Source organism: Ptychodera flava, chromosome 11, assembly GCF_041260155.1.
Source record: "Ptychodera flava strain L36383 chromosome 11, AS_Pfla_20210202, whole genome shotgun sequence".
Taxonomy (NCBI): domain Eukaryota; kingdom Metazoa; phylum Hemichordata; class Enteropneusta; family Ptychoderidae; genus Ptychodera; species Ptychodera flava.
Genome location: NC_091938.1, coordinates 33,784,873 through 33,799,102, shown reverse-complemented (window position 1 = coordinate 33,799,102; position 14,230 = coordinate 33,784,873). Strand labels below are relative to the sequence as shown.

General features: G+C 36.2%; 1 protein-coding gene across 1 annotated transcript; it reads right to left on the bottom strand.

The window, feature by feature from the left end:
• Positions 1-330: 330 nt before the first annotated feature.
• On the bottom strand, positions 331-14,146 carry LOC139143127 (polycystin-1-like protein 2). The gene is made up of 9 exons (XM_070713277.1): positions 13,860-14,146; positions 8,840-8,980; positions 7,295-7,438; positions 7,010-7,112; positions 5,486-5,565; positions 3,527-3,760; positions 2,828-3,257; positions 1,500-1,609; positions 331-1,171 (listed from the first exon to the last, which is right to left on the bottom strand). Exons 1-9 carry the CDS (start codon positions 14,124-14,126, stop codon positions 1,091-1,093), a joined length of 1,590 nt encoding a protein of 529 aa, XP_070569378.1. The 5' UTR covers positions 14,127-14,146; the 3' UTR covers positions 331-1,090.
• Positions 14,147-14,230: the final 84 nt, after the last annotated feature.

Sequence of the window (14,230 nt, the reverse complement as noted above, 5' to 3'; positions counted from 1 at the left end):
CATATTTATCACTAAACGTCTGCAATGAAGGTTGAATGTAATACTATGTCTATGTTAAAATGTAACATACAATTTTTAAAATGGTTGATTTGATACTTTAACGTTTACCTTGTTTACTATGGATGCATGATTTATCTCAAAATTTACCGAGTTCAGTTTTTAAGCATTTTATAAATTCAGCTGATACAGACGTAATAGGCGATATTAACATAAAATGCCTTGTGAAAAAAATTGAAATTAAAAATAAGCATATTTGAAATATTCGTAACACGTTATCAAGTTAATATTAGATTCAAAATTAATTATGTCATATATTTGTATATTTTGTACGATTTGATTTTCTTCAATAAACACAGGCCTATCTATAATGATTGTAACCCATTGAATATATGGACACGCGCTCCGATGACCTCGGGCCTTTAACGATGATCAAATACACGTATACTTAGTATGAGATATAAAACACTAATCATTGATACAATAAACATATTGTAAGCTGAGTTGATATAATCGAATGTTAATTTTTGTAAAATTACTATATAATGATAAATATGAATCACAAAAAATTATTTATCCTTGATGGCTAACTATATAATAACATGAAAAATTTCACAAAAAATTGTAAACTTTTATCCTACATACAACTTTGTCTCATTTGATTACACTGCCATTTCTATCTCAACTGCTTCAAAGTTTTCAACACAGAGTTTCACGATGATATCGTTAGGCAAGTCAATTTCTGTTTTCATATGTAACGTAAAATTTCAAACAATGCATGCAAATGCACCTAGCTTCAAAGGTCGTGAAATAAAGTCTTCTTTCGATAGAGTATATGACATTAATAATCAGAACCAGGAGTATATACGTAATGTGCATCAGTAATACATTAGTATTACAGATTAATTAACGACATGCTAATAGGTCATCTTGGAAAACAGTTCATAGCGTTCCTGCATGGATAGTAAACTACGAGAATGCGTCTTCTATCCCACATTTACTTCCAAGGTGCCAGACAGGAACCACTACATAGAAAAAATATTTATTGAAGTAGAAGAAAACTATATTATACATTGTTTCCTCTGTTAACGCATCAATTTGTATCAGGCATCTTGAAGGATGGCAAGCCATTGCATTTGCAGATCAGTACGTTGACATCTGTTGAACTCTCAGGCTGCAAATAAAAAGCACATCAAATTTAAATGAGTATTAATGTGTTCGGAATTTTGCACATTTATATATGGCTCATATTTTTAGCAATTAACGAATAACGTTCGATCATTAGATTTTCCACACATATATTTGCTCACCTACTTTCTTCAATATTATTCAAACACAAAGTGTTAATAGTCTTATATTCGGACAATGGATTATATCGAAGCATTTAGGTTAGTGAGTTATTGAATGTAAGTGGTCGCTAATTATTCCAGATTGCATTTTGATGTGTAGCCAAGCACATGTTTGTTGGAAACAAGACAATTGTAGGGAAACACAATTCTTACCCAACATCCTTCATTTTCCCACTCTCCTGTGACGTCATTCCAGAAGCTGCAAATATTGACGGAAACAGTTATCCAAATGTCATGTACTTCGGGATCTCTTCTCGGATACTCTGCAATGTCGGAAAAACGAAAACATTCTATTTATAAGCTGAAAAATTTCACGTAAGATTCCTAGACTGATAAGTATAAGGCCATCTAAACAATGATTTCTCTGCAAACAACTTAGCTTGAAACACCATTAAAGAATATATTTTCTCAAGCCTAGATATAAGTACATGCTGTCATTTACATTTTGTGTTTTACGTGAAAACAGGTTTTTTTGTTCTCATCACTCTTTAACGCTCCGCATCAGAAATGGAAAAAGCGCAAGATCTAACTTCTGAGAACATTATTCTTTCCCGTCTGTCAGTGCAAATTTATATGCATTTCGGTAAGATTTGATAATATGCATTTCGGCAAAGTGGTTTTCTCACTGTATACAGTTATTGGGCAGATGTTTACAACGTGTATATGTTTTACAATTTTGACTGTCACGATGTTTAAACATACACAAAAGGATATCTAGGAGGAATTTATTAGCATTTGCACTCCAAATTCACTGAATACATAATAATTGTTTTAAATTCTCGTCTTTGGTTACTATGTCTTGACTCTTGCAGTCGTCGTTAAAGGAAAATTGCGCCAACTAAGAAGAGAAATTCTATGTAAGACTTGCAACTTTGTTCGGTACTTTGTCTGAATTTTTGGTTCATAAAATTAGCAACATACAACACCTCTGTCCGAGTTTCTTGCGGAATTTTCCAGTAGGTGTGGATGTACGTTTAGAATATTAGAGTGACAACTTTGTACAAACGAACCAGCTTAACAAAAATGAGATCCATTGGACGAAGTTAGTCTTGCTTTGCACCTTCACTAGGGTAGAAAATACCATATTTGAGAACCAACTTTAATCCCAAGGTATGCGCTCATAGATTTTAAAGCATGCAAATGCAGAATGAACAGTGGACTAAAACGGTTTAAGTTGATTACTTATGTACCCTCTGTGTACGACGGTTAAGACCATACCCAAAATTTGCCTAAACATATAATACTGGTTGTAATAAATATAGTATCAGTAGCATGGGCTGCTTCGCATCAAACAGAATGTGGGTTCCAACCGGAATTATCTCAAAACGCAATCTAAAATGCATACAGTATTTCAATATAGAACTTGGCACATTTTGACGTTCTAGCACAATTTTAAGAAAATGCCAAGTCTGTATGTAACTTATATGGTCTAACCTGTATATTTTACAGGCAAGACATCCATTAATAATAAATGTACAAACCTAGAGTAAGTAAAATAAAGTAAGTCCCAGCATGCGTTGCATTGTGTACCACAGTTTTAGCAGGATTACCAGGAATTTTCCATCCTCCGTCATGCATTGTTTCATTAGCCATCAACCCTTCTCGAATATATACTCCATACACAGCTGATGGATCGTGAGATTCAAGTGTCATGGATACCATACTACTAGGTTGTGTGAGGTTGAATGAAAATCCAACAGGTTCGGTTTTTGATATGCCCAGTCTTTCTCCTGTGGTTGTCGTGTTACTGTGTGCTGCCATGACATCGGTTTTGGTGATATTGATTGTGTAGATGCCATCCAATGGACGTGGTACACCGTATTCGTCATTGATTTCTAAAGAAACAACCGGTGAACACTGAAACATATCCGGTGAGTCAAACAGATGCGTATTTACGATCGTGGCCAGAAACTGAAACATAAACGTTAAGAATGATTTATACACAATAAAACATATACTGGGTTATATCTCGAAATGTCAGACACAGAAGTAAGTTTCATCGCTTACGTTTGCAATTATGATGAAGGTAACAGGGAAGTTTCGAGATTAGGTAACGTGATTGGTATGCGTGTAGGGAAGAATGGAAATAAAAAGTGAATAGAATTTAAGTAAGGGTATACCATGCGCATAGCGTGTTCTTAAATAAGTTGAGTTGGACAGGAAATAGTACAAATTGTCACCTTTACTGAACGTGTACGATTCCCGGTTTCTTGACTGTCTGGCAGAGTAAAGCCTCCAAACTTAGAAGTTAGTCGTTTGTTTCGGAGGGAAGATGGCTTTCTTTTCTCCACACTCGCTTCAATGAATTCTGTTACCCAGGTGAAAGAATCCTCCTCTTCAGAATCCAGTGTGAGCATTGCAACATCCAGTACAACGTCAAGAGCTTCTGATATACTCGATAGAATCGTGGCAGCCTGTAAGGTAGACAATATCAAGAAAATGACATACTTTGTCATATCTACAGTTTTCTCGATGGTAGTACTATTACGTATGCGCGCGCACATACTTAAGGCTGAAACGTTTTATTAAAGAAAACTAGATTGCAGATGAAGGCTTTGTCGCGTGATTGATTATCTTAAAAATAATTAATTTGAAGCCCCAGTAATGCAAACCCGTAGCGACATACAAACGCTATATATTGCCCGATCGGGTTGAAATACCGCGCGGGTTTGTGGACAGATTCTATGTTGTGCATGTGACTCAGAACACTGATACTGATGACGTCATCGACCTAGCAAGATGTCCAGGACCATGAACACGCCACCTGCGTAATCAAAACAGCATGTCAACGCGTCTTGCTATGGCTAGCTGAATGACCTGCTTATGAATTTACTCTGTACTTCTCAGTTCAAATAGGTACGGCTTTGTTTCAGAGGATACATAACTTGGGCAGTGGAGGCTAACATTATATTCTGTTGCAATTTGTGCGTTACTTTCGGCTCACAAATAGTAGGCTGTGGCCTGTGGATCAGGTCGGGCTATAGTGTGAAATCCAGGTAGCGATGTAAAATCAATGCCCCAAGTCTGTAGTCAAATAATTATCAAAATAGAGTAAATCAAAACATAATGTAAGCACACTGTCGTGCCAACCGTGAGGTGGTTGCGAATGAAGCAACTTACTTTGGCAGACTGTCAAGAAGATAGTGTGGCGTGAACACGATGATATGGCCAATTCCAGCAAGTATTAAACTGCTGCGTACATCTGAGCCGAACGACCAGGACTAGTCTTTGCAAGGTAAAAACCGAAGCTACTCAGAAGGTGCAGAACGTCGGTCTCGTCGCTTAAAGTATTGAGATTTTATTTTTAATGCATATTGAATACAGCTGTAAATATCCTCCCAAATTTGAAAGGCGAACGCGGGCATCGTGCAATTGCCGCTACCAACTTCTGAACTTCTACATACTGGGAGTTTCATCGCAGCTAGCCAGTGAAGCCTTCGTACAAGTTCTTGTGAGGAATAGATATTTGGTATGTTCGATATTACTTACGTAAATTTCCCTTACATTTACTATTAAATGTAATGGAGTGAGATTTTTGGTTCTGCATTAAAGATAACTTTTATTCCTTTGTATTAGTTTTCAATAACAAACGAAACATACCGCCTTAAACAGCGTGGAACTGCAAAACTACTGTGCTTGTTCATTGGCAGGACTGAGATGACATGGCGTTTCGTTTGTAAACAAACTTGTATTGCAGTCCGGACAAGAATTCATTTTCACTCGTTTTATACGATTGTGAGTCGAGTTGGGCATACATACTGTGCGATTCAGCATCATTTGTCTTGTAGTTTTAAAAATTCAAGATTCCGTTTCAAACCAAAATATGACAAAAATATGACTGAAGTTGGCATCACGTGGGCTTTAATGCACATAGCACATATCTCTGAGCTAGTTTTGTACGTCTTTTGAGTATTTTTGTACGCCTTAATAGCTACTAGTCAAAACAAAATGTCGGGTATGTTCTCCAAGAATTGAGACTAATTGTTCATGAAAGGCATTTGCTTCAATTATATCTTGATACGAAATGTGTCATTCTATAATTTGTAAATGGTCTTGATTTGATTGCGCCGAAAATTACCGATGAAATTTTTCCGAAGTACATATACTTCAAGGTATCGCAGTCTACTTTTGGTACTCACTTTATGTTTTTCTGGCTCTTCATATTGCCATTTCGTAAGGATCGTTGAACTAAGGAGGTTTGATGAGGTTTCGAGGATATCTACAGACGGGAATTAGCATGAAAAGGACAGAGTGGGTGATTTTATAGTTACTTATAGTTACTTATAGTTATTGTGACAAGGTTTATGAAACGAGTGGGATTAATCAGATGTGGATATTGAAAAATTCTAAAGAATTATTACATACTCTAGATACCAACAAAAGCAAATATGGTTCAATCCGCACATTTGATTTTTCTACACTTTACACCACCATCCCACACAACAAGCTTAAAACTAGGTTGTCATCATTGGTTAAGCAGGCCTTCTTTTACAAGAATGGCAGTCGTAGGTATGATTACATTGTCATCAAACACAATTCAGGCTATTTTAGTAACAACAGTGATGCCAAATGCAAATACACTGATACGGAAGTAATTAAGATGCTACACTTCCTAATTGACAACATATATGTCTCATTTGCCGGTATGACATTCAGGCGAACTATAGCATTCCTATGGGTACAAACTGTGCACCACTTCTTGCTGATTTATTTTTGTATTCATATGAAGCTGAGTTCATGCAGACTCTTCATAGTTCAGGATCTAAAAGAGTTGCAAAGTCCTTTAATAATACCTATAGATATATTGATGATCTCATCAGTTTGAACAATCCTGGAATTTCTAATTACCTCCATCACATATATCCAGATGAATTAGAAATTAAAGAAACAACGGAGAGCATGAACTCAGCATCGTATCTTGATCTATTTATTGAAATTAGACACAATGCAATACACACCAAGTTGTATGATAAAAGGGATGATTTTAATTTTGAAATCATTAACTTTCCCTACTTGACCAGTAATATTCCGTCGAGTCCAGCTTATGGTGTGTACATTTCACAACTACTGAGATACTGTAGAGCTTGTGATTCATATGGAGATTTTCAAGAGAGACACAGCTTATTAGTCTTAAAGCTGGTGAGACAAGGATTTTCACAAAGTAGGTTGGTTAGATCTTTTAAGAAGTTTTATGGTAGATATGGAGATCTTATATCTAAATATGGCAAATCTGTCACTCAGATGATGAAAGACAGTATTCCCGACTTTGACTCAGAACAGTAATTTAGCAGATAGCTGAATTACCGTACAATAACTTTGTCACACTAGTTCAATCTTGACGGGTGTAGCATGCTAGCAGGGTACGCTTACCCATTCCGGACACCTGGTACCACCACTTATATAGTGGTTCAAGATTGTACTACCGTGCTACCGATTTTGTCAGTGATCTTATGTTTCTTTGTGTGTTTGTTTTTACTGTTTATTGGACCTGGTAATTTATTTGCCTTGAATGATAATGATTGCTGGAATCGATTTGATGTCATATTACTATTAATTGTCATTTGTGTGATAATGTTGTTTTTGTATCATGCAAACACTTCATCGATAACAAATACTGCACAATTTAATCTAATACATCTGTTAGTGCATGGAGAAGGACTTACTCGAGACAACCGATTGAGTGAGCCGTGCATCAATATCTGTCCCGTTACCAGTTGTTGATAAAAGCACTCCTGTTATGTTTTTTAACGCCAAGGATACTGCTACCTGATTAATATGAAAATTACAATTAAATTAGAAACATCAATGAGAATTTCGACTTTTATCAGAACTAATTACAAGCCAAATGTTGACATATCTTAACATGTTCATATCATATGATTGGTATGCGACGCCAACAACAATATTCATTACATATTCCAGCATATCATATCACCTTAATGGACTACCTTTGTATCAAGCCATATTCCATCACTATCTCCATTTGACGTGATATCTTCTAATATCTGTGATGTAAATTCTAGGGTGTATACACTGAAGTCTTCTGCAGTTGAAAGAAGGATAGCCAGGGCATTCATCAGCACTTCTTTTGCCTGAAAGGATAAAGTACTGATGACACATTTTGATTGCTGCATGGCGGTGCTTGAAAACTTGTTGCAAATACATGTTTCTAATAATTGTACTAATTCGATATCTCTTCACATGAAATGGTGTGAAAATGAATTTTGGCAATGAGGATATTTGTTAAAAGTAGAAATACATAACATGAATAAGTATGAGTCAGCGTTGTAATTGTCAACCCATGCGGACACCGACGCGCACTACTTTAACCATGCAGAGGGGGACCTGTTATATTGTTAAATATGAGGTTCATTTAATCATGAATTGCATTTCGGAACGAAAGGTCAATGCGATGCTGTAAAACATTTTTTACATTATTGGTGATGATCGAAGGCACGGCGTACATGTAACTGAGCGAGTTTCGTATATCATAATCATTCATAAGGTATGCTGAAGAAATGTGTAAACGAGATTTCATAATGCGAGGTTTGATAAAGAGATCCTGTAATACATTGGCTACTCCGAGAGCTTTTGCATCCATGTATGTATCTTTCGTAAGAAGTAGATTATAGTAGTGCATTGTGGTCTTGTCTGCCCATAGCCAATATTTGAGTGACCATGTAGAGAATGTTCAAAAAGTTTTTCTGAAATATTTATTTTAAGTTTAGGCCAAAGTAATTAAATTCTTTGTTTTGCGTCCAACCCGCTTAGGTTTTTAAGGTTTTCATAAAAAACACACACAGTGTATTTGAATAGGAAATTTTAGGACATGGCCGCTTAGCTTTCTGAACTAAAATTTTGTTTCAATTTTTATTTGCTGCAATCAAATTACATTGTGTTAATTTTCTTGTGTGTGTTTTTCAGCCGCTTAGACGCGTACCTTTTCCCATTGAGAGTGGACGCAAAACAAAGAATTTACTTACTTTGGCCTTATCTTTTATATCAACAGCCATTTTATACAGCACTTAGAAGCCTCAGGACTCCGTCATTATTTCAAGTTGCACACTGCAGGTTAAATATATGAAAATGTGCTTTTAGGTCTTTTACACTATGTCATTATATTTCTGTAGATATATTTTACCTAATACTGCTTTTAAGACGTTTGCACATGCTGTATATATCTTTATTTTTTTGTTTGTTTTTTGTTTTGTTTGTTGATTTTGTACGGTTTGCTTGTTTGTTTTTACCCTGTTAATTTTACCGGAATGTATTATTGGGCCTATTGGCCTGTTCGACCGTCAAACAAATAAATAAACACAATAAAATGAATAAATAAAATTAATATAGAAGTAAACTGAGATTTATACATTAATATCATTTTGTTTTGAAATTTATTGTAACTCAAAAGAAGATCGTTTTGTCCTAATATCCCCATGTCTGCTGTGAGACATAAAAATTATTGAATCCTTTGCTGAAACGTAAATGCAACTTACCTCCGGTGTAGTTCCAACAGTTTTGGCGACCACATACAATGCAGCTATTGGATCCTCCTTGGTGCTACTTGAATTAAGTACCTGCTCTACTAACTCTTCCGTTCTTTCCAAATCAGTCCGCAAGTCATTTCCAACATAAACCTTGTCAGTAAAATAAAAGTTATTATTAAATATTGTAAAATGTGAATAATAATCACCAAAGAAAATGTTAGCATACGGCAGTTCTCTTAATCATATTTCAAATTAAATGTCTTTTGAGAGATTAATTTACATATTTCATCACTCAATGTGACGGTAAATTGGAACATCTTTCTTTTTTTTCCTTTCCTGATCTAACAGGGGATTTTCACAGGATTAAATACTGTGTGTTGTTTCTAGCTGAGAATGGAGTATCAATCATTCAAGGAGTAAGTGAAACATGAGAAAAAATGAAAATATTCACGACAATCACTGAATTTTACAGATAAGGTTAGATATAAAATGTCCAATCGTCAGCTAATTTATTTTAAAGAAAGACTATGAAGATGAAGGCAACAGATCCATCCGCCGTGATGTAGAAAGGGATATGTAGTTAACATATATGTATGTGAGAGTTTGAGTAGCCTGCTCATTAGCTGTTCTCAACTGCACGAACAATTTCATATTCTGAAGGTATTACATTTGGCTTCGTACACATTGTCAACAAATATTAGGTTCGTATTGTTTTGCTATCGTTTCACAGCAAAATGGCCATTTCGGACTTTCCACACCGCTTTCATCCGCACTCATTCACATGCTGAACAAGAACAATATAATATCCTTCATTGAGCAGTGTCTCAGAATTTTTTAACTTCAATGTTTGTATTCGCAATGTAAAGGCGGGGGTTGCGTCTGGTTTGTGAACGTTTCAAAAACCTACATATTATTTAATGCAATGTAACTGTATATGGACATACCCCTGTTTGATTTGTCTATGTAGACTGCGCTCATGCAACCAAAATTACCTTAAATGTACTACATTGGACGCGCCTCTTTGTATTGTACAAATGTATCGATCTCGAAAAATTTTTAGGTTTCGGAGTGTGTGAATTTTGCGTTTAGAGTCATTCAAATATTAGAGATCAAAAAGGTTGGCTAAGGAATTATTTCCTACTTGGATGTAAAATCCAGTCGACTGGAAATTCACATTCACACAGCACTAAAGAAAAATTGAATTCTCAAATCGAAAGTGTAATGTATATAGTGCAGAGTGTGTCGGTGAATAATTAAATTAATTCACATGTTATCCCTAAACGTAAATGTACTCTAACAGAATATTACAATAAACCGGATAGAGAAGAAATTGCAGTAGATACCAGATACAGAATTACAGTTTTAAAAAATGAGTATGAAGTACAGAACCACCGCAAAAAGGCGAGTTGGCATCAATTAGTCTGAATAGCTTAATAAAGTCAAACATGACACAATTGTGAGGAGGCAGAGAAACTGTGCCTTTCTTCTGCAGATATTTAGAATATTACTTGAGAAAATGAAGTCAAGTCTGCTTGACAAGAGAGTCGGCGATTTCGGATACCGTTAAATATTAAGCCTAGTATCCTTTTTTTGCTCCACTATTGACTCATCGATGTTAACAGTACAAAAGGTAAGGGCAGCGAATGCGTGACACTAAATGATAGCGTTAAATAAGAAACACACTACTATTTAATCATGAATACATAGCGAATAGGAATATTGATTACTGTTTATGATCACAGTTTTCAAGGAATAAAGTCCCGCAACGATGTGCATAGAACGTTTACCGTAAAAAAATTGAGTTTGGTTACTCGAAAAATGCATACTATCCCAACCTACATTTTCATGGTGCAAAGTTAGATGCCCATTGGAAGCATCTCCACTCACTATCAAATGTCTTGAAATGTGTTATTTTATGATAGAATAGTGATTATGTGTCCCGAAAGGGCAATCTCGTACTTTGTATTAGGAAGGATAATCGGCTTAGAGTTGAAACTGATTTAATTCGAATTTCTTCAAGTCATGGAGAGGTATATTAAAAAAGCCATTCACGACCTGCACGTGATTTGTTCTATCAACAGACTTGTTGGTTCGTTTAGCATTTTGCAAGAGTTGCTGCTGGTTGTATAAGATATTTCTTGCATATTTTACTTTCATTCTGATTCTAGTTTACCTCCTAGATCCTGTAACGGCAAAATTGATGCTCCATAGAATTAAATGCGATAACATGGCACACTAATTATTTAATTGCCTCTACATTGAATTAAAACCTAAAGAGATCAAATAATGACATACTGATAGGGTTATGATATCTATGTCCAAACTTGTTTTGCGTATTAATATGATTTCATACCAGGGCAAATGGAGGCTTCAACATCGTGATCCAGTTCATTCCAAGATTTTCTCAGTTCAGTCAGGAAAATTCAAAAAGATTGCTCATCCTTATGATCCTACTCTGTGTTGTAAAACTTGACCCTCCTGTACATAATCTTAAAATGTATCTTTTATTTCTTTTTGACCCTACTTTGTGGGGTACTTGGCCCTCCTTCAGCTAAGAGATTCCTAAATTATTTTTTGTTTATTGATTCTTGACATTGCTGTAGATTAGGGCGAAAATCTTTTGTTCGCATAGCTCATAAAATTTTACATTAGCTTAAAACTTTTGATATGAAGAAGTCGTACAAGTAGATGCTAGCTAATAAAAATATAGCACCAACACTTAAATTGATCAAATACGCTGGACATGCTCCTGATCAAGTCACTTAGTCTGAGTCTCCTCATCTAATTGATCAAAACATGGCTCTCAAAAGTGTCAAGTCATTTGTCTTTCAATACTGACAAGGGACACCACCGTTCTCTCATTAATATTTTTAAAATTATACATTTTCCTAAAAATAATAGTAGCATTTTACTACGTTTCCAAAAAAACCAGTGGAAACAAGCTTTATGTGTCACGCAGTGTTGAGATGGACAAAATCAAGCATATCAAGACTCAGTCTACTTGCTAAAACAAGCTTGCATAAACCACAGAAATTTGTTCAAATTTGCAAGTGTCAGGGATGAGAATGCACCGCACAAGCAGTCCGGCGGTGAAGAAAATGTACCGCATAGCATAAACAAATCACTGATAAAGGAGACTAAAAATAGAATATCAAACCGTGTTTAAAAAACTCAACACTTTTCCCAGTAAGATTCTCTACAGGCAACATATTCCACAACGATGGTGCACACACTGAAAAGACCCTCTGGCAGTATGCTTTACTGAATTTTCCGTGAGGTGGAAGACGTAACTAGTCTGCAGAACAGAGATCTCTGGTATGAACAAACTGCTCTATCAGCTCTGTCAAATACACAGGTGCAAAGCCTCTAATTGATTTAAAAGTAATTAACATAATCTTGAACTGAATACGTGCTTCAACAGGCAGCCAATGTAAATCAAGGGTGTAGTATAATCAAATTTGTGAGAACGGCTGACTAAACGTGCTGCGTCATTTTGGAGAGATTGCAAACGGTGAAGCTGATCTTTGTTGATTTCATACAAGAGACTATTACAATAATCTAACAAACGTTGATCAATATATCGGTAGTGTCCTGATCGGGAAGTTTACCGATGTTGCCAATTATGTAAAATGAGTAAAGGCCATTTCTACAAACGTGGTTTATGTGATCAGACAGCACCATTTCTGTTTAAAATTGTGCCTACATTACGGACAGAGTTCGAAGGGATGATATCGATGTTGCCGATCCTTAATCTAGACAGTCCCGTCGCATCGAATTTCAAGCACGACGAAAAACGGACAACTTCCGTTTTGTCAACGTCCAGAATAAGTAGATTTGACTTCGTCCAGTCACGTACATCGTCGATATTTTCCTGAAGAGAGGTACGTACGTCATCTGGTTGCCTGCAAATAATAAAGGCTTAGGTTTCGTCGGCGTACGTCATACAATCCAGACCATTACCTTCGATGATATCTTCCAAAGGTGATGTATATAGTGTGAGAACGATTGGCCCCAGTACAAATCCTTGTGGTACACTGTACTTCCTTGTCAAACTAGACGATGTTACATTGCTGACTTTGATACACTGATTGCGATCTGACAGATATGATCGTAACCAGGACAGAACAGTGCCATTTATGCCGAGTCTTGATTGCAGTCTGTGTAATAGAATGTCATGATCAATCTTATCGAACGCAGCCGACAAATCCAACATGATGAGAATGACGTCCATTTTGTCGTTTAGGACACGCATGTCATTATGTACCCGCAAAAGAGCTGTTTCGGTGCTGTGATTAGGACTGTATGTTCTTTGGGGCTTTGTGACCGGATCAAACCTGGTAAGATAGCTACATATACGTAGTTGTTGTGCAACGATTCCTCAAGAACTTTTGAATGAAATGAAAGATTTGACACCGGTCTATAGCTCTTCAGCATGTTTTTGTCTAGGTCCGGTTTTTTCAGGAGGGGTCGAATAATGGCGAATTTGAAGTGAGTTGGGACAATGCCTGTCCGGAGCGAGCAATTTAAAAAGTCAGCCAAGAAAGGTGTGAGGTTATTGACATATTTCTGGATAATGTTCGATGGTAAGACATCAAGGTCGCAAGACTTCATGGAAGATAGTGTTATGACTGTTATGTTATATTATTTTATGTTATGACTGCTGTTTTATGTTTTTGATATAAACAATATTAAAAAAGAAAAAAGGGTCGCTGTCCAACTTTTTGAGTTAGGGTCCTAAAGTGCCCCACTGCATGGTTTTTCAAATAGAAACGGACATTCCTTTTCAATTTTGATGATATCAGCAACTGGCATCTTACTTATTTTGCATATGTTTTGCTCTGGTAGACTTTTTGAACAAAAATATAACTTAAGAAAAGAGGGTTACTGTCTTCCATTTCGAGTTAGGAGTCCAAACATAGCCCTACCCCCAAAACTATTTCAACTACAGGCGGGCATTTTTTGTCAATGTTAATGGTTAAGTAAAGAACAAGCTCAAACCTTTTCTATCGTAATAAAAATGACAACTCACTGTTGCATTTAAAGGAAGCCTCCCAATTTCTCCACACGCATCACTGATAATTACCACGAGGTCTAAGCTGTAATCGTTTTCTTGTTTTCCGCTTGGAAACCACATCCCCGGAAATGAACTCTTCGCAGATGTATATATCAAGTCACCTACGTCTGAGGAACTGCTTTTGCTCGTTCTCAACGCGTAAACCAGCTGGGCCGTGTGTCTCTTCTCACAGGATGAGCTTTCAACCAATACTTCCACGTGGTAGCAATTCACCTTGTACATGTCAACCAGTGATGTACCTGTAGGTGAAATGATCGCCATTTTATTACAATTGTTGGTAAATTAGAAATGACTGAGATGATACAGATCTCCAGTAACATAATCTT

Bases quoted from the DNA above. Each gene is read 5' to 3' on its own strand.
- LOC139143127 (XM_070713277.1), bottom strand. From the start codon at position 14,126: ATGTACAAGGTGAATTGCTACCACGTGGAAGTATTGGTTGAAAGCTCA. The intron at 7,113-7,294 runs GTAGTCCATTAA...CATATTAATCAG, and splicing joins GAATATGGCTTGATACAAAG to GTAGCAGTATCCTTGGCGTT. The intron at 3,258-3,526 runs GTGACAATTTGT...TTTATGTTTCAG, and splicing joins ATCGTACACGTTCAGTAAAG to TTTCTGGCCACGATCGTAAA.